This window comes from Anser anser, assembly GCF_964211835.1.
Source record: "Anser anser genome assembly, contig: HAP1_SCAFFOLD_122, whole genome shotgun sequence".
In the NCBI taxonomy this organism is placed as follows: Eukaryota; Metazoa; Chordata; class Aves; order Anseriformes; family Anatidae; genus Anser; species Anser anser.
Window position 1 is genome coordinate 250,357 of NW_028153782.1, and position 27,539 is coordinate 277,895.

Sequence of the window (27,539 nt, forward strand, 5' to 3'; positions counted from 1 at the left end):
TATATTAAATTTTTTTTTCCACAAAATAATCCAATACCAGTAGAGATAGCTATCATGTTATTCCCCCTTATAATTGATTAAAGAAGTAAAGAATGATTTATGTTTATTTCAAGCCTCCTCAAAAAGTAGCAAGTTTACACTCTGCATATAGAATGGATACCACTGAAAAAAGATTTCATCTGTTAAAACTAAAACAACAAAAAAAACCACTACTAAATCAACCAACTGACATCAAACATATGCAAATTATAACTTAGTTTATGACAGCAAATGAAGGTGGAAAAATCCATAACACTTTGTCATTGCATGATCTCTAGTAAAATTATCTCAAACACATCATGTGACACAGAAAACTAAAATAAAAATCTTTGCAATAATCCATTCTCAAAAAAAAACCAGAGAATTAAATCTTACATTTTAACTGGTAACTCAAATGTAACAGCAGTGAAGGTAAAATATTTTTCTAGAAAAAAAAAATTAAGCCTTAGTCTTCAGTTTATATAGTAAACTAAATTTTCTTAACCATTTTTTTCTTTAGTTTTTTAAAATTATATAGTAAATCCCAGTGGAACTGAGGTTGTATTAACAGAACATATGCATCTCCAAATCCTAGGAAAAGTTTGCTTAACCACAAAAGCAAACACTGCAAAATCTAGGGTTTGTTCAGGTCACTTGGTCCTGCCATTTAGCTTTCTGTGCCTGAAATATCACCTACAATTTCCATTATGACCACCTTACCTCAGGGATACATGCTCCAGTGAAGCCAAATAAACCATTAGCATTATCACTTTTCTGTATTCTTAATCTTGCTGTGGTGTTTTCTTGTGAAATTCGAGCTCCACCACGCACAGAAATGAGCTTTAGTATGAATAATTCTTCTCCTTCTTCCTCTTTGTCATCCTTTGCAGACACGATGAATGATTTATTGGTCTCTCCTTGCCAATACTCCAAATACCCAGAGACAGGGTGGACATCACTTTTTGCAGGAGTTGCATGAAGTTCATAGATCTCTGCTCGTGTCAACTTACGCTCATAAAGCCTTACATCCTGCATTAACCCTGTGTACCTACTGCTGCCGTTGATTCCTGCTCCAATTCTTACTATTCCTGGACCTGAGAAGGAAATTATAATTTTTTCTCATGTTATTGTATTTGTATGAAACAGTCAGCAACTGACTACCTGTTTTTCTTAAAAACCAATGGTAAACTGTTCATTGTCCCTGGATGAGGAATCATATTGATCTTGAGATCCAAAATCAGGAGGTTCCTTGAGCCTCATCTCAATGTTACAGGTAAGTCCTCACAGGCCAAACAATTCCATCCTATGCTGTCCAAGTTTTTCATCCTATTAGTTCTAGCAGCACATTATCATCATCCCTCATTTTTATAAGTCTTAGAGACTTGAGGCTCCCTCTTTCCTCCACAGATTTTCAGAGCAGAACTGCAACCCCTTTTAGCCCTTGTTTTGCTGAACAAATCCTACTTTGTTTCCCTCTGCTAGGGCAGCTGATCCATTCTGATGATACTCATGATTACTGCATTAACCCTTCTGGACATCCATTTCATCCACCACACCGTAATTCCATGCAAATTCCAAACTCTTTTTACAACAGCATTTATATTTCTCTGTCTCCAAACTATAGGATCACAGCTGCCTCATATTCATTCCTACTCTATCCTATTCTGTGCCATGCTATGCTCTTGTGCTAAAACACACACATCAGCTGTTTTCAGTTGCCTTTCAGAAAACGAAAGAAAACAAACAAACAAAAAAAGCTGTGCTCTTCAGTGTATTGTCATACATATGACACTGAGTGGCAGTTGTAGAGATGAGCAACCACAGGAACTGATAAAAGTCCCAGGGCACAAAGTGGAGGATGCTGAGAAAAACTGGGCTGCTATGCACACCACTGTGTATTACCCAACATTCAACGGAGAGAGATGACATACTTGCCTTACTATTGCATTATCCCCAGACACACGCCATCCCCACTAATAAAGAAAATTTACAGCACAGACATATCCTTCTAGCAATAAAAGCATAATTGCATTTCACATATATTTGTTCTAGAAACCGAGGGAGGGAAAAAAAAAAAACCTCTCAGCCTCTCAGCTTAGCTACAGTACTGCAAGTGTGATGGAAATTACTAATTGCAGAAGTACTATTCTTTTTACAAATGGAAAATTTGATTTCTTAAACTTCAACCTGGAATTTTAAAAGCAGAAATAAAATAGTACACCATACAATTAATAGTCCTCTACTCTCACTCAACATCGCAGCAGTTTGAATTTTTTAGAACATTCACACAATTTCCATAGGCTTTCTGAAAATCCTCAAAGAATTCTTATCCATTCCTTTCAATTAACTTAACAGATATAATCATTTCAGTGTATTTCTTCCACCTTTGAAGTGGCTAGACTATGCATTTCAGAGCTTTATATATGGAGAAAAATAGCAAAGGCTCACCATCAAGAATTGCTTCTCCTTTTAGACTCTTCATTCCTCCCAGAACTAGAATTCCATCAACGTAAAATTCAATTATACTTTCATCCAGAGTAATCAGAACGTGAAGCCAAGTATTCTCATCCAGGTATTTCATGACTGATGTTTTAGCCATGTATGTCATATTGGACCCTAATGCTGTATAATGAAGCACTACAGAAACATGAGAATCATTTGTCTGAATTTTCACACCATAATATAAAGTCCCATTATCGTTATCCTTTTCAACTATATAGCCATCTGTACTGACATTAGGAATTAACCAAGCTGAAAATGTAAAATTGGTTACTGCATTATTTCCATTGTATGGGTATTCAGGACCGATAATGCCAAATGCATCCTCTTTTCCACTGAAATACAGAGCGTCTGTTCCACTGTGATGGCGCCTCATGTGGGGCTGTGATTGTACTGAGCTTGGGAATGATCCAAGCAACAAGAAATCTACCATTGATGGCAGTCCAGCTTGGAAGGTACTAGACAGTATTTCCCAACCTAGTCGGACAACACCAAAGGTGCCTTGCTGTCTCCAGATGGTGAAGTCCGTAATATAGGAAAGGTCATCTTCAGAAAGAGTATCTTCCACTATCTCTCTGTCCTGGCTCTCTGGATCTATAACAAACACTCCAAAAGGGTCATCATTGAAAGGGATCATGACAGTTACAGTAGGACTGGTTTCAGATAACTGACCACCAGGACCAGGAGACCCACCTGCGTAATAGAAGTTAGAGTAAAAGTTAATGATTAAACAACACACTCAGAAAAAAGTTTCAAAGTACTTTTTTTTTTTTTTAATAAAACAAGTTTCTAAAAAAACCTCAAACCCTCCTTTAAGATCCTCTGGACTTATAGCAAATGATCTAACTTGAAAATTACATAGGTTAATTGTATTATTCTTAAAACACTGTGCTGATGTAATTTCAGTAGAAAACAAACCCACATGCTATTTTTCAGCTGTAAAACACACAGATGTCTTTCAGGTGAAACATGACAAGGTCCATCTTTTCTTAATTAGCCAATAAGGTAGGTTACCTTTGATTCGTTTGATAAGCATGGGGGCCAAATTCAATTCTTGTATTGCTCAAAGACTTACAGGAATAGAGAATGGCAAAATCTTGCCTGTTGCCTCTGATACAGAAGTACATACACCTTGCAGAAACAGTAACCAGTTGTGTGTTAAAACTGCTGCCCAGTCCTGGTGTTAGTCATCTATCTTTGCACAGTAAGAATTCATGATATGAAGATCATGTTGTGAATGGAGAATCTCCGTGTTCAAAGTGTACAGTGATCTACCTGTTATAAGCAGGAAATCTTTTGTACATCCGTATGGACTTCACTTACAGGAAAGGCCAACACACATTTTCACTTGTATCAGAGCACAGAAGACCATGAATAGTACTAAAGTGGAATTAATCCAGATTAGGAAATGTGTCCAGTAGCAATTTAAAGTTGTAATTTAAGTCATGTGAAGTGGTAACTACAAGTATTTTACCTCCTCTAGGGAAACAAACAAACAAAAAAGCAACCTCTATTATGGTAGACACACATAACCTTTAATACCTTTGTTATTTCTTTGTTAGTATCTTTGTTTTATATTTTGTGCATGGAGATCTATGTATCTGAAATTCAGAACTCTTGGTTTTTGAAATGAAACTTCTGAACTTTAAGAAGTTTAATTTCAAAAACCAAGAGGCATCCCTTTTAAAGTTCAGATCACCAAAATGTGTTTAACAGTAATTCGGGAACTGAGTAACTCTCTATATATGGAAATCAAGATTAAATGAAAAATAAGACCTAAAACCTTACCAGAAAAGCATAGGATATCAAGACATGATTCAAAGCAATGCTCTTTCTAGTGTTGGTTTCTTTTTGATTGATTAAACATAACTCTTTTCTACCAGATATGAAGGAAATGGTGATATGGAAGACAATACCTGAAGCATTCACCAACTTTAGAATGTAAAATTCATTGAATTCAGGAATTCTATCTGAAATGGCACGTAGTGTTATTGACTTCGACCTTTCACCATCCATGAAGCACACAGTCCCATAAGTTTCATAGAATTCTTCTCCTGGCTTCAGTGCAGAGTTATTATCAAACAACTGCCAGGTCAAAGAAACATTGCCGAAGTGTCCTCTGTGTCTCAAAATCCTGTTCAGTGATACAGAAAGAATGAGAGTCCTGGCAGGCATGCATCAGCGTTGAGTAGAAAAGGAAAATGTGGAGACTCCTTTTACTGTAATCTTCCTTACAGTAAGAAGTAATATACTATGTAATATAAAGTAAAATGCTAATATACTACAACTGTTCCATGAAGCCTTCCTTTTAAAGGCAACCACTTTTGCAGTACAATTCTACTCCCGGAATACGTACTTTAGAAAACAGAAGTAGCATACGCAGGTCCATGCAGAATACTACTGTGAAGCTACACATCACTGTGTCTTGTAATTCCAATTTATAATAATAAATATGAATGCATAATAGTTCAGAAAGTTAACATTAAAAATTAATATACTTGGACACTCTTAGACAGGAAAGAGAATCATCTACATTTAACCACAAACGTTTCTCCTTTCAGTCATCAAGTCTACTTAAACTTTTTCTTACACTTGTATTAAATTAGAATTACATTCTACGGCTTTCAGAAATCTACTGTTATTTGCGATTAAGAACGTAGTAAATGAAAAGATTTTTTTTTTTTTGGTAACTATCTGCTAACACAATTACACTAATTTCAAAAAGGCACTACAAATAAAAAGTGACCCATACAGTGCCTTTATTAAGAGTGCGCTTACATACAGGAAGTTTGCTTCTGTCGGTTTGCACGGTGACATAAAATGCCTTATAAATAGATTATATCAGGTTGAAGAATTAGTTCAGCTAAACTAGTCCAGCCACAGCAACACATTTACGTTGTTTCTGCTTCCAAAGGTTTTTCTTCTGTGGCGTTAACCAGGGTGCTCTATCCCAGCTGTGTAGCGCTGCTGCACTAACTCCAATTACCTCATTAAAACCTCTGTGTTTTCGGTGGTTTGGTTACATGCTACTTTGACCACTTTTTTATATGCTACACAACTGTCAAAGTAGTGACAGTATGGAAGAGACAGATCCCTAGTAAATATATTTTATCAATGATGACTGAGCAGGTTCCTCAGATGTTGGAGATCTTGGTATCCTATAATTCCATAAAGCACCTGTATATAAGCATGTTTACATCAAAACAATATTCTTAACACCACCAAATCCACAAAAATTATCCTGCAGATTAGACTATAAAGGACAAAAAAACAACAAAGCCCAAAACAGTGAACAGCACAACAACAAACACACAATGAACTTAATATCCTCTTTTCTTGAGACTATTCATATTTCAGATGTATTGACACAAGCATAAAGAACCAATTCACAGCCATAAGCATCTGCTTCAAGGCTTTAAAACAAACAGACAAAAAAAAAAGGATGATTTTTTAAATGCAAGAAGAACCTCTTCCCTAACTATTTGCACTATCGCATTTATTGTGACCTAACTTCTCTTTACAGCCTGTCTCAAGATTTCTTAACGAAAAATCATTTTTTCATCCAATTAAAACCCCATAGTAAATTTATGAAATGAATGTAACAAGGCGAGATGCCAAGTGCATTCAATTTTTAACCCTGCTAATTCTTCAATATATCATGGTGGCACAAAGGAAAATACTTTCAAAGGTCAGACTAATGAAGAGTGTCACATCCGGACTTTAAGTATAGATTTCAATCTGTAATTAACAGATAAAAGAAAAAAAAAAATACAAAAACAGAAAGAAAGAATACAGTAGTTTGCAGTTGAAAATTTCAAAGATGGGTACAAAAAGCCACCTAGTGCCACACAGTTTTATTTAGCTATTTGTTGAGTGGTTTTTTTTCTTTTTCTGTCAGCCTAGGTTATATTGTGCTCAATCATTCAGATTTTTCTGTATCTACAGGTTCCTGAGATTATAACAGAACATCAATGCTGAAGTCTTATTTAGTTACATTTCAACATGAGCTTCTGTGCACTTTTTAATATTTACTGTGTACTCCATAGTATTACAGGTGATGTCTTCAACACATTACAAATCATTTAATCCAAAATTTTGTAAAACTGTTTTTCTATAGTGCACTTCTATCAATGCACACTTGTGCATTTGATTTAATCAAAGTGCTATTTATAAAGTACCACATACACCAGTTCCAAAAGAGTGCAAAGATATTCTTTAAACGTTACTTACCAAAAAATGTTACTTTTGCCTTCTTCAACTGGCTTCTCTAAAGGTTCCAAAGAGAAAATTCCATTAGGATCATCATTTGCTTCAATAATAACTGTTGCCATTCCAGCCTTAAAGATAACTGTATCTCCTAAAAAAGAGGACAATTATTATTATTAAAATTGGAATCAGAAATGTAGGTAACTCTAAATCCAATTATGTTTTCTACTCACTACAATTGCTTTTATACAAAGAAAAGGACAATTATAAAAGTCAGTGAAAAACAGAATTTGAGGTATTCAGCAGCAGGCAAATCAGAGTAAAAGTATTTAAGTAGTGTACCATCCAGAGAGCAAGACGTAAGATTTTCAGGAAAAATGACATGAACTGAGAAGATGTGATTCTTACTACACAGTATCCTTGCATGTAGTTGTTATGTGAGGTAACATTTTCTGTTTGATCATCTGGACAAGTCAAAAGAATAAGATATTCAGAGGTACAGAATAAAAGAGTAAGGTATTCAGAGAGCCCCAACCTTCTTTAGACCTAGAAGAAAAGTATTGCATTTAAACTAAATACAAGCTATGAGCAATGTCTAAGAGTTTATTCACTCCCATATCAAAGAATATCTAAAAGGAAGAAACATAAGATTCTTATTATGTAGATGGGAAGCTAGCAGGATTTCAGTGTGCATATTAGTACAGGTAAATATTAAGGGATGTTAATTCTAACTCCATTGCATTGTCCATAGATGAACATAATGTGTCCACACCCACCCCATTTTTTGTCTTCTTTGAAAGTGTCCGACTAAATTTTGTTCCACGTTAAACAATGTGCTTATTCCTCTAACTTCATATACCTCTATTTGTATTTTCTCTCAGGAACAACAGTCCCCAAAAAAATTTCAGAACAGTCAAGGCCACTGTATGTAACCAATCATAGAAAGAAAACCAACTTTTGCTTTCAGGAATATGTATAGAAATATTCTTTATTCTTAGTGATTCTAGAATGGCTGTAAAACTATATGATGCTCATTTTAGAGGAAAAAGGAGGCTATGGATACCCATTCCCCATGTGCTAGGAGAAAAGCCATGATATGTTCCCAATGGGGTAGTATTGGGAGCTACCAGTAGATCCTGAAGAAAGTTATTAAAGTAGAAAGAGACAACAAAAGAGAAAACTTATGAAGGAAGAAGAATGGTTTTGTCTAATCCTTTCCCTAGTCTGATATTTTATAAGAGACCTGGGTACTACAGTGAATACCAGCCGACCTTGGGAAATAGCTTAGCTGCCTTATACTCAAATTACTGCTTTCCCTGTCAACCTCTGGCTGCCTGCTACCAATGTTCAGGGAAGGATTCAACTCAAGATCAATGCTGCCTTGTGAGAACCTCACAGGCCAGCCGCAGGGTGTCCACTGTAGCATGACCTCAATCACTTCAGTCTTATCGACTGCTAAAGACTAAGACCATCAGAGACTGTAATGAGAACTAAGATGCTTAGCGTGCTTACAGATGAAGAAATCTAATTTTAGGTTTCCTAATCTTGAATTGAATACCTGGTAGGTATTTTACTTTGAGAACGTGTCACACAATCTGAAGGTATAGTCTGATGGTTAATTGCCATCATCTTTCTTTGCTTTATTAAATTACAGCCCCTCAGGTTTCAATGGCTGATTCAATACAGCTTTGCTTTGCATTGCAAAGATGTGCAGCAGATTCAGAGCCTGTTATTACCTCTCAACTAGAGAACAGTAAAAAATGAAGGGCAGTAAATTAAAATTTGATAACACAATTGCAAATGACTCTCCCACAACACCATGAGTTTTGTTGGAGCTAGGTGTGGGGAGGGTCTTTATTAAATACTTAGGGCTCTGGAAAAATTATGAATTTCTTATACTTCACTTTTATTTTCTCATGTATATTACATAACAGTGATAATTTATTCTAAAAGATATGTATTTCAAAAACGTGAGGAATGGGCTGAATAATTTTGGTCATTCCTTTTTAAGTGTAAACTTTGAAAAATAAATAAATAAACAAAAATACGTTATTTCTAAGGTAATAAATCCTTTCTTTAGAGGTGGTCCCCTGGGTAAATTGTGACATATATTTTTCTGCAAATTAAGCCTTTTAAAACTATAGTCTCAGAGTGAAAAAAATGTATGCATACTTTTCGCTACTAATAAAATAGAGCAATTACATACCCTTCCTCCAAAATATGGCAGTTCTGTTTGTTTTTACAAAAATCATGTAGTTTTGTAATACACTCTGGAGCATGAAAAAAATAACTAAAAGAATACCTCTTTTCCTAAGACTGTTGGGTACTAAATTTTGTTTTTTTTTTTTTTTGCTTTGTGTTTTTGTATTGAAGTCCATCTAATTTGGAGCATTTATATTTGAAAAGGGACTTTCACTCCAGTTGTTTTTGCAGGCAAAGTATCAACTCTATCATTTGATTTTTGTTTCCAATAAAATAATTAAGGATGAAAATTCAAACACAGTATGCATTTATTGTATAAAAATCTTGAAGCAAACATTATTCGTGTAATTCTTGGCATTTAAATATTGCTTTATGATAAGACCAAGATACTAAGAAATTGCCAGCAAAAAAAAAAAAAAAAAAAGGAAGACTTACCTGTAGAATTGAAAAGGATAATATAAAATGTTTCATCAGTTTCAGGGGTATCATCATCGTTGATATACACAGATAAATTCTGCTCCCTTTCTCCAACATCAAACAAAATGACACTGTTCTTTCCACTGGGAACAAAGTCTCCCTCTTCAGCTGTTGCATCTCCATTAACAGTAATATACTGGACAACAACAGCGACATCAGCAGATCCATTCCTTAGGACTGTAAAGTTTGCAACACTTCCTTCTTGAACACTCACTGTCACAGGTTCTGAAAATACAAAAGCAACAAATCTGTCTGAGTTCAAGCCTGAGTTGCTTGCATTTGCTCTGTTTTCTTAATTCTCTCTAGTAGGATCTTCCTCTTCAATGAAACAATAAGATGTATGTGATAAAGGTAGGAAATAATTCAGGTACGAGAGAATATTTTGTACCTTGCCTCCTAACTGATCTCAACATCAACAAAGAGAAAAATGACACACACAAAAAAATGGGAAGGTTCTGAAGGAAACAAATATAAATTAAATACAAAAAAAAAAAAAAGTTTGGGGAGCTTTTCCACTTGCTCTTTTGGGATTACGATTTCGCAATGATCTGGTTTGTGAAAAAAATCCGTTTTAGGTAGTGTATGTATTCCACATTTATAAACAATAATATCTAACCTGCAAAATAAATGGGATCATCATTCTTTGTTATTTGTAAAATTGCAGTGGTTACATTGCCCAGCCTGGCTCCACCGGTAGCATTGAATAAACTGATGGTGAATACTTCCTCCTCTTCAGGCACCTGAAAGTATTAAGACATTAATTTCTAGCATACAAAACACTGAAGAATTTAAAATGAAAAGTTAGGGGGATTAATAAGCCAGAGATTTCTGAGTGTTGTTTTTATTTGTCAGTCCTTATGTGTCTCAAGAGGGATGATAATTCATACAGTTATACAGAAATTATCATCCATCTACAGTTTTTGTAAGTAAGTCCCTTCCTCTTTATCTTGCACAGATGACCCAAAAGTTACCTTCCAGTTTTATGTTTCTGATACATGTAGTTTTTTTTACAGCTTTATTTATTTATCATTAGGTGTAATCTTTCTTATATTACTTCAAATTTATCAGCATATAGGATTAGGATTGAAATTAGGATTCCAGTTATCAAGATACGAGTTTCAGTCAAACTTTCCTATAACTTTACCACAGTACAATTACTCTCAGCTTCTACCTTTTTTGTTTAGAGGTATGCACAGCTTCTGAAATTTCTCTATGATTTGCAGACATTATCTCAGTTCTACCCAAGTATTTTGATATTTCCTACAAGTTATTAGGCTCTTGAGAAACACACATTCCTTTTTTCTCCTTATACTCTAATGTTTTAGTACTTACTCTTTGTCCCATATTCTCACCCCAAAACACTGTAAAAGTGTTTACCTCATCTGGCAGTGAGTAAATGGTGATATTTTTTGAAAACTCCAGATTATCAAATAAAATAGTCCCTTGCTCTGGATAGACGTCATTGGTACATGCTGGATCAACAACCCAAGACACACTAACATTTCCATAGTTTCCTTGATTTCTTACAACTCTGTAAACAGCTAAAAAACATAAACAGAGTCAGTGTGCATATTCAGAGCAACAGAAATCAAAAAGGAACATCTGAAACATCTGAAACTGAGAAAAAGGAAATACAATAATAACCAATTTCACTTCTTATGAAACCAGTAACATGTTGGAGTGCTACAGAAAAGGACACACAAAGACAGATTACTAAAGCAGTGCAAACTGCTTTAATTTCACATGTTAATTCTTGCCTGTAAAAGTAATTGATAACTGAATAGATCAATTAAAATCACCCATAGGAAGATTTAACTCTATGTTTCTCTTATATAACACCCCATTCTTCATTCTCCACAAACAGAGCTACTACCTCCACGTTGCACTTTGCACATACATCAGTACTCCATCCCTCCTGTCTGGAAAATTCTCTAGCAATCCTTTTTACTCAGTTAATCCCTCTGTTTTTCCACACCCATACTTCTCCACTTCACTCTCCGCTGCTCATCTTGCTTGGCATTGTACCAATCTGTAAAGTCCTGAGTGGAGATTTTAGTAAGAAGTCTCCTAGACTTCTGTTATCCTAGAACAGGGAAAATAAGACTTGCAGAAGCAGACAGCAGATAAAGAAGTAACTCTAATAAAAAGGAATTACCGGTATGGATGACTTCTCCTTTGCTTTCACTTATTGTTACTGTTAGTTCGTAAGGTAGAAACTGAATGATACCATGCGGATCATCATTCTTCAAAATGGTTATATTGACCATTGTGGCATTCCCCAACTTGCCTGGCATTTCACTGTAGCCACTAAGTACCACAGAATATAGCTCATCCAGCTAGAAGAGGGAAACTCAGTCAGAACAAAAATACATATTCAACATCCACATCAAAAACAAAATGGTCTATAGTCCACAGTCCCCCATCAGGCAGAAAGGGATACAAACTTAAAATGAAATCACACACATTCTACATGCAATAAACGTTTGTATAATGCTATCAAATAAAGGAAATTGTTAGAACTTTCTATCTCTAAAAGCATCAGTTTCTCCAAAAGTCTATTATTATTATAAGCAAGGACTTATTTTGTGTACTTAATTTAGAATCGCATAATTTCACAAGTAATGTTTGTAACACACTCTGAAATGTAAATTTTCTTTCCTCCAAGACTTCTTAAGATTCCTGGCTTTGTAACAGGTAAAGCAAAGATTTTTAAACCATGGACAGCATGCTAATTTAGAAAGAATTGATCAACTGGCTTTATTAATCTAATGGGACATGGTACTTTCAAAAAAGTATCAGAGAACATTAGAAAAAAATATTGCATTTATCTATCTAGAAAACAGCATTACTCTACACTGGGGAGAACTCAGTGAAACTGGCTGGTGGTTAGCAGTAAAGAAACACACATGAACTGGTTCTTCACATACAATTCAATTAAACAATGGTGTTCAGTACTACAGAATGTCATGGATGCTAAAACCTTACCTGCGTTCAAAGCGTAACTGCTTCAATTAACAGAAAGAAAATCTGAAGGCACCCAAAGATACCATCCATTACTCCAGACATCCTTGGACTGCCCACCATTGGAGGCTGGGATGGCATTCTGGAGGAAAGTGATTATATATGTCCTGCTCATGTATGTGGCTTTTGGCCACTCTTGGAGATAGAAGAGTATAAAAGGACCTCCTTATTTTTTAGTCCTGACACTACAATTCGTATGTTTTTGCCTGAGCGTTTCAGCAGGATGACTTACCTAGTCTAATAATACTGCTGTAAGCAGGGAAATACTTTTATCTCAGCCTGCTGATGAACTAGTAAAAACTGGGAATGGAACTATTAAATAACCCGCTGTTTTAGTGCCTAAGTTTTACTAGATTAACTTATGTTCCTGGCTTCTGTAGTGGAGTTCAGACTTCTTATGTCTCCTTTCTTTGGAGTATGTAGGGAAAAGAAACCTGAATTTCTACAGCAGCCTATGCAATTGAAGTTGGAGTTGCTGTGATCCCCTGATTTCCTCATCATATGGTCCTCCATCCCTCCTTCAATCCATGACTGATGACCACCTGGCCCTACAAAAAGATTATTAACCTTCCTAAAACCTTTATGTTTTGTAAAGCTGGCTTTCTGACATCTTACTCCTAGATCAGCTCATTAGCAGGATCAGACAAACACAACTAACTGCTTATGCAAAATACAGCATAGGAATGTGCATGTAAAGGCAGCAAAAAATGCTGAATCACAGCAGCTAAAATTTATGTTAACATAAATGTGGTAAAATCAAACCCTTGCAAACTTCCTGATGGAATCCAGGATGGCTGATGCACAGGAAAGGGAACAAGCTACAGAAAAGCAGAAAGCAAAGAGAAAAGCAACAGACACATGCCTCAAATTGTGCAGATTTCTGGGATTACAAAACAATAGAGATATCAGAGAAATGAATATTCAGGCAAGACTGACAAGACCTGATTTGTATTGATATAAAGTGCTTTCATATGGTGCTTGACTATCTTATAGGCCTTTCAGTCACTCCTCCTCTATCTATTTCTCACACTTAAGAAAAAGAAAGCCTTCAAATGTTACAGAAAAATTGCTGGTATTTACAGGTGAAACCATCTATATTTTAGTAAGTGACAAACAAATATGTATGTGAATGCAATTTAAAGAGAGAAAAATATTAATTCTTACCTCTGGAATCCCATCCATCCTTGTCAGTAGAGTAATTATGATCTCTCTTTCACCAGGCTTAAACTCCAGAATTCCTGTGCTTCCATAAAACTCATTATTATCTCTTGGTTCTACAGTGTAGCGCAGAAACTGTCTGATGAGGCTTCCTCTAGTGCGAACAATCTGCAGCTCAACAGACTCCCCTTCCTGCAAAAAAATAAAATTAATCTTTTTCTAGCACTCTGTTAGAACTAAGTCGTCTGTAATGTTTAAGTGACGTTACTCGGATAGCTACCTTGATGCTGTAGGGACCTCTGGAAGAGGAAGAAAATTCGAACACTCCTCCAGGATCATCGTTTTCCAAAATTGTAATTTCACAAGTAGTAAACCCGTATTTCAGTATCTGATTTTCCACACTGACCCTGAGAAAGGAGGGTAAGAGGTTTTTTTCAAGTTGCAACTCTGTTTAGCAAATCCATACAGAGGAGATCAGGATATTGACAAATTTTATGAATAAATTATGAAAGCCAACAGTTACCTACAAGGATTAAAACAAGTTAAGAATGATACAACATCAGAATGTTTTATCCATTCGTAAAAAATAAATAAATAAATAAATAAAATAAATAATTGCCTCTGAAGTAACTTTTTGTTTGTTTGTTTCTGATTAGCTTTTTATAGCTAGTAACTCTGTTGTTTGTTTGTCTGTTTTTGATAACACATGCACACAACACACAGGAAAAGAAACAGAATAGTGCCAGGAAAAAAAAAAAAAAAAAGTTAGTTAAATTCAGAACTACTTTGTACTTGGATCAAGGTATAAAGGAAATTCCAAAATCACCTATGCTGAGATTACACTGAAAAGCATAAATTTCCATTATTGCTTTGTTTGTCAAAGTTTACTACTGACATAAAGAGGCAGAAATTTGACCCTCGATACCATGGATTTCATCCTCAGCTCTGTGTTAGCCTGCCTTCTGTAGATGTGGAGACTACCTGTAGGATCCCTGTCTGACTCTACAAAATGTTGGACCTGCTCTCAGTAGCTCAGACTCATTCCCCTTTCTCATTACTCCTTTAAAGCACATGCTGAATGGTGCAAGAATGAAGTACGTTGACCAAATACGCATACTTCAGATTCCTCTCAGTAAAGGATTTCTCTCTCTGGGCTTCTCCTACACCATCTTGATCGTACTCTGTGACAGGAATGGGCAGTATCTGATAACAGTAATGAACCTTGCATATTACTTGCTTGCCTTTCCTCAGAAGCAGTAATTTTCATCATTTTAAATTTCTTATATTAAAAATTCCAGAGAAGCACTATTGCAGGATGCATCAAGAATACACCTTCAGATTGATGGTCTGCATATGATTTATTACATGTAGTTTTAGGTACTTAGATTCCTTTGCATCTTTCACGTTTCCTGTCAGTATTGTATTTTTCAATGAAATCGTGGTCCTGCATACTGTACATATTTTTGTGCTTTCACTGTGCTACAACCTAGACTTTATCAAACACTATTTCATGAAGAAATGTGATCTATTATATCCAGTTTTTGAAATCAGGCCCAGAACTGTGTCCAGAAGCACGTTTTAAGTAACTGGAACCTACACACACAAAAACAACTTAGCATTGTTGTAGCACAGTCTACAGGACAGGGTACAGGATGCAAAATAGGTAATACCTATTTAATAGAGTAACGTGCTCATGTTTGTTACATGTTTAAAAAAAAAAAAAAGTCGGTAGAAAAAATAACCTGTGTTATATAAATTATATGCATGTTAGTCTAAATCAAGATAACTTTCCTTGTCTTTGACTAGAGAAAATTACTCTGTAACTCTAATCAGTTCAGCCATTTAGTTGGGGCAAACTGTATTTGTAGCAGTTTAAAACAATTAATTCATTATTCCATGAAACACTCAAATATCAAACACTGAGCCATGCATTCATAACTTTCATCATTCACAGATCCTACATAAAGAAATGCCTTCAAGCAAGAACCCCATGCCATCAAACGAAACACCAAAGGGGAAGCATGCGTTGTCTGAAGAGATGCAGAGACGTGATTCTTGGGGGGGAAAGAAATGATAAAGACAGTTTCTGTCCAAACCAACCACTTCTAAAACAAAGCATTGATTCACTGAGGACAGAAAACAGTTCACCGCACTTACCCAAAGAACACGACAAACCTTTCTGTCTCTACCCTGTCAACACAGAGGAAAAAAAAAAAAAAAAAAGAGGATGTAGAAAGTAATGAAAGTGCCACTTACTAAAATTTCAATACTACCCATCTTATAAAAGAACAAAAAACTAACAAAAGGGACAAAAAAAAAAAAAGAAAAAGAAAAAAAAGAAGGCTTTCTTTTTACTTTCCAAAAGTTTATAATGTTCTTTTTATGGGAACCCTGCTTGCTTGGCATTTTCCTGTTGACAAAGGCCAGCAAGTGGGCAGTTCCCACTTAGGAGGAGTGACCCCATGACCAATTCAGCATGTCAAGAGCCACTCAAGGTGTTCCCTACCAAGCCCTCCTCAAAGAGCTTGATTACTGACTGCGTGATCACAACTGCAGCAGCCATCCACGATTATAACCCTTTATTAGGGAAATACATCTACGTGCCTCTGTGATATGGTGTTTCATCAGTCTGACAAAGTAATGATAAAAACAGATAAGCACAGAAAGAGTACTGATGGGTACACAAGGAAAAGTAATTAGGCACAAAATCACAGCAAACCTCATTTACAACAATTTTTTAGTTAATCAGATTACCAAAGTAGTATATATACATGTATAACATAAATACAAATATAAGAAAGAGAAGCAGAAGGAGAAAAAGGGGAAAAAGAGGGGACAAGGAAATAAAGGGACAAAAAAAAAAAAAGAAAAAGGGGAAAGGAAAAGGTATTTGCTAATCAAAAGGTTAAAAAATTAAATCAAGTTTCAACCAAGCATTTATAACAAAACTGCCACATGAAGTCAGTCAAAAGGGCAGCATTATTCTGCAATAGTAATCATGTATTTTGGCTTTCTTAATCAAAAATACATTAAATACAAAAACTGTATCGTCTATCAAAGCACCAAAAACAGATTAAAACAGTGTTTGTAAGGTGATAATTGGGCTCCACTAATCTCAAAAATAATTTAAATTTGGAATTCAATACAGACAAGAGTTCACTCTAAATTCTGAGAAGTAAATACATTCACAGACGTTCTTTCGAATAGGAAGTCTGAATTAATTGAAATTTGTTATTGATATTCACTGAAGCTAGGTATATATTGAGACATTCTCCCTTCCCTCAGAAACATGCAAAAGCATTCAAAAAACAGCAAAATATTAACACAATGAAAAGATCAAGGAGAAGATTCCAGAGTTGGTAATGCTAAAATTTAATTATATCGCTAAGCTGTTAGTAAAATAATTTACAACAGAAAATAAAAATGAATCACTATATCAAGTGAGCTTTTGATATGTATTAAACCTAGACAGCTTTCAGGTCAGGAAGCAACCAGTAAAATTCAGTCCATCAACTGGTAAAAAAGAACATTGTTCAGGTGGTTTCTCCATACAAACCCCATCTTGAACACCTGGATCCTTTTATTTATTTACTTATTTGTTTGTTTGTTTGTTTATTTATTTATTATCTGGTCATTTTTTTTCTCTGGCTGATATCATGAGTGGTCAGACCGCTATCACTGCCCTGGCACAGTAATGTTAGTTACTTCTCCAAAAAGTCATAAAACATCCTATGCAGAAACTTAATAGAAGCAGCTAGGTTTAGGTTTCCAGCTCCAAGATGCTGTTAAGCAAACAATGAATGAACGAAGCTGTGGCTGCCCCATCCCTGGAGGTATTCAAGACCAGGTTGGATGAGGCTGTGGCCAACCTGATCTAGTAGGTGCCATCCCTGCCCATGGCAGAGGGGTTGGAAGTGGATGATCTTTAAGGTCCCTTCCAACCTGAGCCATTCTGTGATTCGAAGAATGGTGCACTCAGTAGTATTCTTTATATCTATACTCTAAGGCATATACATGTAACTTTTCATAACATAGAATGCATATCCCTAACAAGAAATTTTTAAAAAATAGTATTGAAAAAAAAAAGAAGAATTAAGAGAACAAAGATAAATTAGGAAAGTACATTTTAAATTTAAATCCAAAATGTTTGTTGTAAAGTATTCTCACAGGTTTACTTTTTTCTAGGAATAATAAAAAAAAAAAAATCCCAATTCTATTGTTTTGAACAATTACATTGTAATGCAATTATCATACTCACATCCTGCAAACTTTTATCCTTTTAATCCAAATGCTTGCTTTTCGGTTCAGTGTACTCTTCATGTGCTAAACCTAAGTCCATACAGGGCTAAACCAGGCAAGGTGAAGCGTTCAGCAAATAGCTGCATAATACTTCCAGCAGCCAGCTCAGATCGACCCGGAGGAGCTACGGGGCTGGACACAGGGTCCGTGCCACCAGAGAGCTGCCAGGACACCAGCCCCATCCCCTGCCACGTGCACTTCCAACCTCGAAGAACAGAGGGGCGTTCATATACCACCCTTACACCACGGAGGAGATGCTCCCAGACTGCCTGACACTACACGGGTCCAGTTCAGTCCCGTTTCACTCCTCGTGGTATGTGAAACCAGCTCTTTAGGTGTTCCTCTGACAGCAGTATGGAAACAGGACAAAGAGGGCTATTCAGAAGCAGCAATAAAAGTTAAAACAGCTGCTTTGACATGGTGGCTTAACCGTGGCCAGCAGCTCCTCCAGCTAGTGAAAAGAACTCTTGACCAGGAATAAGGTGATACCAATCACTGGGAAAGCCACTTCCCTGTTTTTATCCTCAGCTTATTTTTTCCTGTAAAATGGCTATGTATGGACATGAAGTTTCATATCGTCACAGACAGTAAACCCTGGCAATGCTTATGATGCTGCCAAAAGAAATACAACCTCAAAGTGTGTAAAGCATTTCTTATACAACAAGACTAATGTGAAATGACTGATCATTAGGGAAATTCTTTCAGTAAAAAAAATCATAATTATTATGTAGCAAGAACTACAGATGAATTAGGACAACTGACAGGAGCTTCAAAATGTTTCTTACACTTTTTTAAACATGCAGTACAAGAAAATAGGAGAAATTAGAGTTTTGACTAAGTTTAAGGTACCATGAGAATTTCAATGTTAAGAACTAACTAGAACCACAAAATAATTAAATAAATAAATGAAAAATAGCTTTGAAGTTAATAACTTTTGACAAAATCTGGAATTTCTGCAGAACCTGAGTGTTCTGAAAGACACATGAGAAACTTAATTTCCACTGTGAATCTACACGGCTGTCATTATTAAACCACACTTCTCTAAAAGACTTTCTTTTCTATCAGGGTATCTCAAAAAGGGGGAAGTGAAATTGCTTGTGGAACATTACTCAATTTGCTTGCATTCAGTGTTCACCCCCTCTTCAATTTTTTCAGGATTATCTACTGATTTAATTAGAGGCAGGCTCTAGCTCTAAAGAACTGCATTAAAGTAGGATTTGCCACATTAGACTTTCCATAGTGCCTCTCATCAGAGGAAACACCTTCTCTCCAGGTTTAATCCATCATTTATTTGATTTTTGAGGCTATTTTAATTTTTCTGAGTCATAGCAGGAGAGATATGTTGTTATTTTGAGAAGTAATGAAAACAAGCAGTAGGTGTCCAGCGCACTCATTTCAACATTCTACTATTTTCAAATGACTTTTTCCCCGTTAAAACGCAGTCTGATCAAACCCTTGAGGCATCCCTGGAGGTTTTCAAGGCCAGGTTGGACTAGGCTGTGGGCCGACCTGATCTAATGGGTGGCATCCCTGCCCATGGCACTGGGGTTGGAAACTGATGATCTTTAAGGTCCCTTCCAACCCAAGCTATTCTGTGATTCTATGAAAATTTACATAAGTAAGATAGATATGGTTTTGAAACAGACACTAACCAAAGGGAATTACCAAGTAAGGAGAAAATCCTAGCTCCATTAAGCAGTATGGCAGTGAGTAACCCACAACACATAAACCCTTAAGCCCTGTCCATCAACACTACACAGTGATTTAAATGGCCCTCCTATGCTTTTCTAACTTTTTGACATGTAGCAACCTCTAAAACCCAAAAATGTTTAAAAACTGCCAGATATTTCACAGTGAAATAGTCAAGTCTGTATTTTACATTTGTAATTTTCAAAAAATTACTTCATAACTCATAGGTCTAATCATTTTCCACATAAACTGATGACAGAATGTCAGCCTATGGAAATCTGTATCCCATCACAGAAATCACTAGAACAATAAAAATCTTCAAATAACGTTGCTTCAGTTTATTATATATAGTAAATGAGATTTATGTCGTAACATATGCATATGGATCTGTTCTGGCATCCTAACTTCCATGAGTTAAGACTCAAAAAATGCTGGAGCATAAGGACTGCCTAAACAGTTGTCTGTTTGTTGATTATCACTTCCACAAAATAAAAGTGATTTATCCCCAGATCCCAAAGTCTCCAAGTTCTCAGTCTCACCACCACTCACTCATGAGCACAAACACAGGCCACGTCCCCAGCCCACATACCCTGCAGGTTCTGGCCCTCTGGTTGTGCCAGGTGCCAAACTGATAGCTGTCTGCACCTTAACTGGGGGGCTGATAACTGCCAGTGAGAGATTACGTTGTGTAGAAGGAAAAAACAGCAATCAGATTTAAAAAAAACTGATTTCTGTTTGTGCTTACCAGGTAAAATGAACAGCCCTAGTATGCATATATGCTCTCACAAAACACACACACAATTTCCATGGCCTGTTCCACCTACATTCATCAAGAAGACCAAGGTCTTTCCTTTCTCACATAGATTTCACTACAGACATCTGGTTTTATTTATGCTTGGTCTCAATTCAGGCCTATTCAGATAGGGCAGGCATTCAACCTGAATCTGCTCCTAAAAAAAGAAAATATAAAGAAGCTTCAGCAGATACAAGACTCTCTTGCTCCTTCATTACTCATCATTACTCATCTGTGTTCTTTGGAATCATATTTTTCATGTTATACATTTTCCTCCAGTTTGTGGACAAAATTCAGAGCTAGTTTTAATATCTGTGGTCTAAGTATAGAGAGCATAAAGCAAGAAAGGATAACATTGTTTTTAATGGCTTGGAAAAAATATAGTTATGGATGCACTTAAAGCTTATTTAAAATTGAACTGCCTTGACAATACCACTAAGCCGTAAATAATACATCCTTGTTAGAACTAATTATTTTGATTATTTTACCCGTGCTATTAATAATTGCAATACATTGAATGCTTATGAACATATGTCTATGTCTGTAGTTTCATTAAAGTTCTTACATGCTTTCTTTTCTCGCTGACTTATGCTACAATTTACGGAACAGTACAAGCACATCTACAGCACAGTGCATCTTTGTTTTCATGCTCATTCACTACTGCTGTGAGGTGCTGGCTGCCAGCCTCGGAAACTGAAATCTTCTATTTGTCCACAAAATACCAACCAGGCTGAAAGCAATAGCACGGGCGTACACGTAACCCTGCCAGTATCCTTCAACCCTAATTTGAAGAGTCATGTCTAGTACTGAAAGGATGATCTCTGCAGTCATTTCATTCTTGGCTTCTGCTAATTAGTTGAAGTGAGGGATGCTACCAAGGTCTAGAGAAAAGTTCAGATTCTATCTCCTCCTTGCTTACTTCTTTTTCCAGGACAGACCACCTGTTCCTCGGTTCACTCTCTGACCCTGCCAAGTGTGGGAAAGCTGCTTACTGTTGGCACACTTTTCACCATCCACTTCATGATCAACAGAGCCTACGGCTTGCACCATACACAGCAAAAGCAGAACACTGGTTGTATTTGTTCAGCTGCCAGTTCAATCCCTGTTGCAGCCACCATTTTCAAGGTATAGCCTACAGTTGTAACTCAGGATAAATGGCAGAAAACTGTACTTTCACACACGTGAATCAAAAAAGTTACCCTTTCATGCTGCTTACTTCTATCTACTTACTTGTTTACCTCAATACCACTCTGCATTCTTGGCCACCTTACACTCAAAACTTGAACCATCATTTCTAATCCTAGTTTCCCCCTTTGTGCCAGAGACTCTAAAAAAATTCCTTGAGACAAACCAGTTTCTCCCACAGAAAGAAAGCGGAGAACTGCTTGCAATAGTCTCTGTTTTTATTCTGAAAAGGATTGCCTTTTTAATGTAATGAGTAGCCAAGGTAGAATAAAATAACTAGTTCTGAACTACATGCATTAACCAGCCACCTTTTAATCAAGCAAGCCAATCCCGCAAAGGAATAACATCTTCCCTGTGTGCCATAAAGATGTTCGAAAACCATGTTTTCTGAAATGGGATCTTCTAGTGATCAACAACAGCGTGAGGAGCTTCTTGCCTATTGTTTGCTAATGTGGAATCACTGTGGATATCTGTTGTGGATATCTAAGAGCTAGCCTACGCTTCCTGTACAGAATAAAAATACTTCTTCTGCATAAGGTAAGGACTATGTAAGTAGTAGATGTTCAGTGTGGAAGCTGGTGCTGGCAGACCACTGTAGTATGTTTTCAGTAAAAGTGGAAAATGTACCTTAGACAAATAGGAGGTAATACAAGAGCACGTGTGGTGGTATTTCTGTATTTACTTATGTAACTGAGCTGTGGGAAGCAGGACAGACGATATAGCCAAGACACTCTTGTTAGTAACTCAAAGAGGGAAAAGACTCCTGATTATAAACTAATTTAAGTTTTCTGAACAGTGTTCACATGCAGATAATAGTATCACCTGAGGGCCCTTACAGCCTGTTATCCTAAAATCCTCCACTAGATGAGAAGGGAGACCAGAACACTGTGCTTCAGAAACCCCACTGCATTCTCATTAGCAGAAGACTGCAATAATAGTCACACTGGGATATTCTGGGGGCTATGAGCTGACAGAAGTATCTAATTATCAAGGAATATTGAACATGCAGATCAAACAAACTGCAAGTCTAATTCTACAGTGACACCCAAGTTATAAATGTTTTTTCTGACAGAAAAAGTTCTGCATTGCTTTTTAGTTCTCACTTTAGTTTTTCCCATTATCTTACTAAATATTATTTTTCCGAAAAAAAAAAAGTGTTAAAACCAAGAGCTATAAAAAAGATCAAAACTGAAAGAACTTTCTAAATAGCATACAGAATTTTCATGAAAATATAAACAGTTAAGTCATTAGATAATAAATGCAAAATGGTTTCTTACATTGATCTCCAGTCAAAGAACCCATACACAGTCTGAAACAAGGGCCCACTATTTCTTCAGACACATATCAACACAATGCAAGCAATACCATGTAATTAACACTGTGCTAATCTGTTATGCATAAATTGAGTACTGCAGCTGATACATATGAATAGAGAATAGGGTACAATACCTGTCCAAAGTTAATAACACAGTTTCGTTCATTTCAGGTACATCATCAGCTTTAATGGTGATGTTAATTGTGGTATCACTTTGTCCAGATAAGAAAACCACGGAGCCGTTAAAAGGACTTATATCATCCTGTGTTACCGCCTTTTGATTGGGACCAGAGGGTTTCAAACTCCAGAACACAGTTGCTTGACCATCAGTCCCATCTCGATGCAATGCAATGGAAACCTGTGAAACACATTAATTTGTTGTGACTTGCAAAAGTAGATGCAAAACCGATTACTCCCTTGCAAATTACTATTTGAATAAATAATAATAAAAACAAAAGTTTGGCCAGTTCTAATTTGAGAATGGGAAATGATCTATCTTATTCAGGATTTGTCTCAGTCCTACTTTACATGACTATGCTCGCAATTGGTGAGAGAGACTAACTGCAGTATCTTTTGCTCTGTGTGAGCATCAAGGGCTAACTGGTTTTAGATACTTACACAGAAAGCAAAGACCAATCTCAGTTCTCTGGAAATCAGTAACAGATTATTTCAGAGCATTTTTTTTTTTTTTAAAGAAGAGAATATTTAGGATAAGACAGAACTTACAGGAAGGCTTTTCCTCACATTAATTGTCAAATGCTACACTGAATACAGCAAACTCCACCTTCTCCAAATAAGTTTTCCATAGCAAAAGACAATATAAAAAGGCTTACTTACCAGCGTAGCAGGGGAATCTTCTGGTTCAGAAAGAATAATCGGTAGATTGCTAATAAAGCCTATTTCTCCATTTGCAATATCTGGAGTAATCCTCAAAGAAATATTTCGAATTTCGCCTAATCTAGGACTCACAGATGGGACTAGAGGAATTCTATTCACCAGTTCAACTCCTTCCAGCTGTAGGAAAAAGTAAAAGAAAAGTGAGAAATAAGAAGCCTCAGCACCAAGTCAGAACAGTTCTGACATTTCAGAGTAATTTTCATATAAAGGAAGTATACATCTCCAGAGCAAATTCTTCCTACTGATAGCACTGCTGTTATAAAAATTTGTAAGTAGACATGTCAAAGAAATTAAGTGGATATTGTTGAGCTGTCAGCAGAATGGTACACCTCCCAGACAAATCATGTTAGTGTATGTAATTAAACACAGATCAAGCCAGAGAGAGAGACTCTGTTCCAGATCAGCTGATACATTACTAGAGCTATTAACAACAGTCATTGATGAGCAGCATAGGCAATTGTCTAACATCATTTTTTGTGGCTTGCATTGATAAAAATCTAGGGAAATCACTGAAGTCATAATAATTTACAGCCCTTGATCAAACAGCCAAATAATAATCCACTTTTCTTTCCTCTCCACAAAATTTTAAGGAATTCTCTATCTAAGAACTACCAGAGCCACATTAAGAATTTAAATTCAGTACAGTATTTCAAAACTGTATTTTACTTGTCACTGCATTTCTGATAGATTATAGATACTAAGAGGAAATAGATTTTTTTTCATCCTTTTCTTTAAAAGGGAAGCATCACTCGCTAAGCCCAGCACCAGTAGTGACACACCAAGGAAAGCAGAACTTGCCTGTTTAATTATTTCCTTTAAATATTATTTATTCCATGTGATTCTGTCTACATGCATCATTACAATAAATGTTTCCATAACAGATTTGCATATATTTCTGTGAACATTTCACTGGGGCATAAACTCCCACTGACATTTTTTCTTGGAGTTATCAGGTGTTATCATAGAGTAAAGCTTTATTTTTTGGGGATAAAATAGTGGCCTTTCTTAAATTCATATAGTAATCATGGTTCACCATTTCAAAAGATGATTTTTAAAGTCTTACAGTTCTTGAAACCAAACTCTATAAATATGTGGGCTGTATCATATTTTGTTCCACAACTGCTTGAGTAACACCCAGAAATATGCATGAACATTTATCTGATGATAGATGGAAATGTTTTACAAATACTGTATTTAGTAACTGATTCTCAACCATTCCAACTTGTTATCAAAAGTCTGAAGAACAGATGATGGCACTGTTTGTTTCTCCTCTTTTCTGAGCTTTCTCCTAGCATAGGCCCCGATTCTGCAATTAACAGGATGAAAGTGCACCATTGTGCGGTTATTAGCTCAGTAAACTTTCTGAAATACTACACAGCCAAAACAATTTGCTCTATTTAAAGTGTATGCTGTATTTGGATCCTGTATGGTACCTTTGGAATAAAGTAATAATCAATAAAGAACAGAGATTTTACTCTTTCTGCAATGTTTCCTTTAGTACCTTTTAAAGGAAACCAGTACAAAGAGAAAAAAATATATAGTTATTTGAACAATAACAATTAGTTTATGAGCTTAATTTTCAGAGTTAATCTTCCTAGCTATACCAAAAACCGCATCTCTGATTACAGCACGTTATTTAATTGAAGGTGTCACTAAGGAATATATCTCACATTAACATTATCTCCTGTACCTTTATTCATCCTACAGTTTCATTTGCTTCTCTGCTGATTCCTGAGTCAATTCTTTATTTTGCCTAAGTACAACTCATTCTAAACATGTTCACTGAGATTATCATTTATTCACGATGCAGAAGGATTGTCACAGTGATAAATAGTGGTGTTTTCCTTCTCTATGAGTTTCTAAATTAATTATTTGAGCTGGAAAGCTCCTCTGATTTAATTTCTTCAAACAAAGATTTTATTTATAGTTCATGGAGAAAGTACAGAAAAAAAAAAAAACAGATTGGAATCTACAGTTTGAAAATCCAGGCAAAGTGCTTGGAATGACTGAACATTCTGAAATATTTATCAGATGTGTGTCTTGACTACAGTCAAAGGACAAAAAAAAAAAAAAAAAAAAAAACATTGAATACATGGAATTAGACATTTAAGAATTTTGTGGATCTCTCAAACCTCTTGCAATCATAAAACATACTAACGTGTTCTAGTATTTCAGAAGGCAATTCCTAATCTAACTGTGAATGCCATAAATAAATAAATAAATAAAATTGCATATTAGATAAACAATATAATTCTGGCAAAACTTTTTGTTCTCATTATTCCTCCTGTAAGAGAATGTAGGGAGAAGGATGTGGAGGGAGGAAATCTTTCAAAGGTCTTAGAAGTGATTACAACGTCTTTGGTAGACTATAAGGAAAATATAAAACCTGGCAAATTTGAAATTCATGGATATAACATCAACACCTTCAACGATGATAAAAGTTATCTTTTACAAATTGAGATAGAAAAAAAAAAAGGAAAGAAAAAAGTGAAGAAAACTATACAGGGAAAAAAAAAAGTAAGTTCTCCTAACAAATTTATATATAAATGCAATATAATATACATATAATATATAATGTATATTTGACCCTTTTTAATTTAGAATAGTTCAGCTGGAAGAGCAAAGATCACAGTATCACAGAATTGTAGGGGTTGGAAGGGACCTGGTCAGGCTGGAGAGTTGGGCAGGAAGAAACCAGATGAGGTTTAACAAGAGCAAGTGTAGAGTCCTGCATTTGGGAAGGAACAACCGCAAGTATCAGTACAGGCTGGGGGATGACCTGCTGGAGAAGGACCTGTATCAAGCCCAAGATACATTTACTTGCATGTCATTTCTGAAATTTTTCCTGCTTCAGTAATTTAATTTTAAGAACCTTATTTTTTTCACGTTCCAAGTCAGAGGCCAAGCAGAAACATGCTTCAAGGGGCAAGCAACAGACAACGCTGATCTCATTTTGATAAATTCCATGATTAGTACCTGAATCCTCTTTAGTTTTAAAATTTGTTTAATTACTAATGATTAGGGATAGAAAACTTTATAGCATAGTTATGAAAGATGTCTTTTTAAATAAGAAAATCTTTGCTTCAGAGCTAAGCACTTTTTTTTTTTTTACAGGAATGGTCATTTAAATTACAGTCAAGGGGAAGGATCAATTATTGAATCATATTCCTCATATTAAATAAGCTAAAAAACAAAAACAAAAAAAAAACAGCTGAGATACCTGTATGAGGAAATGAGCACCATTTTGAAGAAATGCATCTTTTCTTATTGGTATACTCAAAGTATGATGTGTTTTTCCTTCTGGAAACAGGAGGATGCTGTTTCTAGACATATTTAGAATGCCATCTTTTGCTCTCTCAGGATCCAGAGCTCCAGCTGGAATATACAGTGCAGTATAAACTAACTGCACATTTCCAACTGTTCCTTTCTCCCTTACAAAACTCAAGGATAAAAAGCGTCCTGTTGGATTACTTTCAATCTTCTGATTCTCCAAAGGATAAAACTTTATTACGCCATAAACATCATCGCTGTCCTGAATGTAAAACAAAAGCTGCAAAACAGAAAACAGCATCACTTACTCAATGCTACAATTAATATACACCACAGTTTTCACGTTTTCATGAAAGTATGTCCTGACTGTCATCATACATTTTTATCGTTAGTGAATTGGCACTCAAGAAAGAAATCAGATTGACAGCCCCAAAGTGTTGCTTGTGCACAAGCAGCACACCACTGATAGCAGCAACTTTCCTGCTATGCCTCATCTATGTCAGAATGAGC

At 35.8% G+C, this 27,539-nt stretch overlaps 2 protein-coding genes across 2 annotated transcripts in view; both read right to left on the bottom strand.

The window, feature by feature from the left end:
* LOC310891471 (adhesion G-protein coupled receptor V1-like) lies at positions 1 to 25,375 on the bottom strand (the record flags this gene model as incomplete). The annotated part of the gene is made up of 8 exons (XM_083853745.1): positions 1 to 1,112; positions 2,467 to 3,210; positions 11,690 to 11,738; positions 13,588 to 13,773; positions 13,862 to 13,988; positions 22,997 to 23,220; positions 23,832 to 23,876; positions 25,364 to 25,375. 8 exons carry the CDS (start codon positions 25,373 to 25,375, stop codon positions 724 to 726), a joined length of 1,776 nt encoding a protein of 591 aa, XP_083709871.1. The 3' UTR covers positions 1 to 723.
* The window catches only part of LOC310891472 (adhesion G-protein coupled receptor V1-like), a gene marked incomplete at its 5' end in the record, with an annotated part of 11,907 nt that continues 7,479 nt past the window's right edge, over positions 23,112 to 27,539 (bottom strand). The window contains one exon of the mRNA XM_083853746.1: positions 23,112 to 27,309. Coding sequence (XP_083709872.1) covers positions 26,929 to 27,309 — 381 coding nt within the window. The 3' untranslated portion in view covers positions 23,112 to 26,928. The remainder of the gene's footprint in view (positions 27,310 to 27,539) is intronic.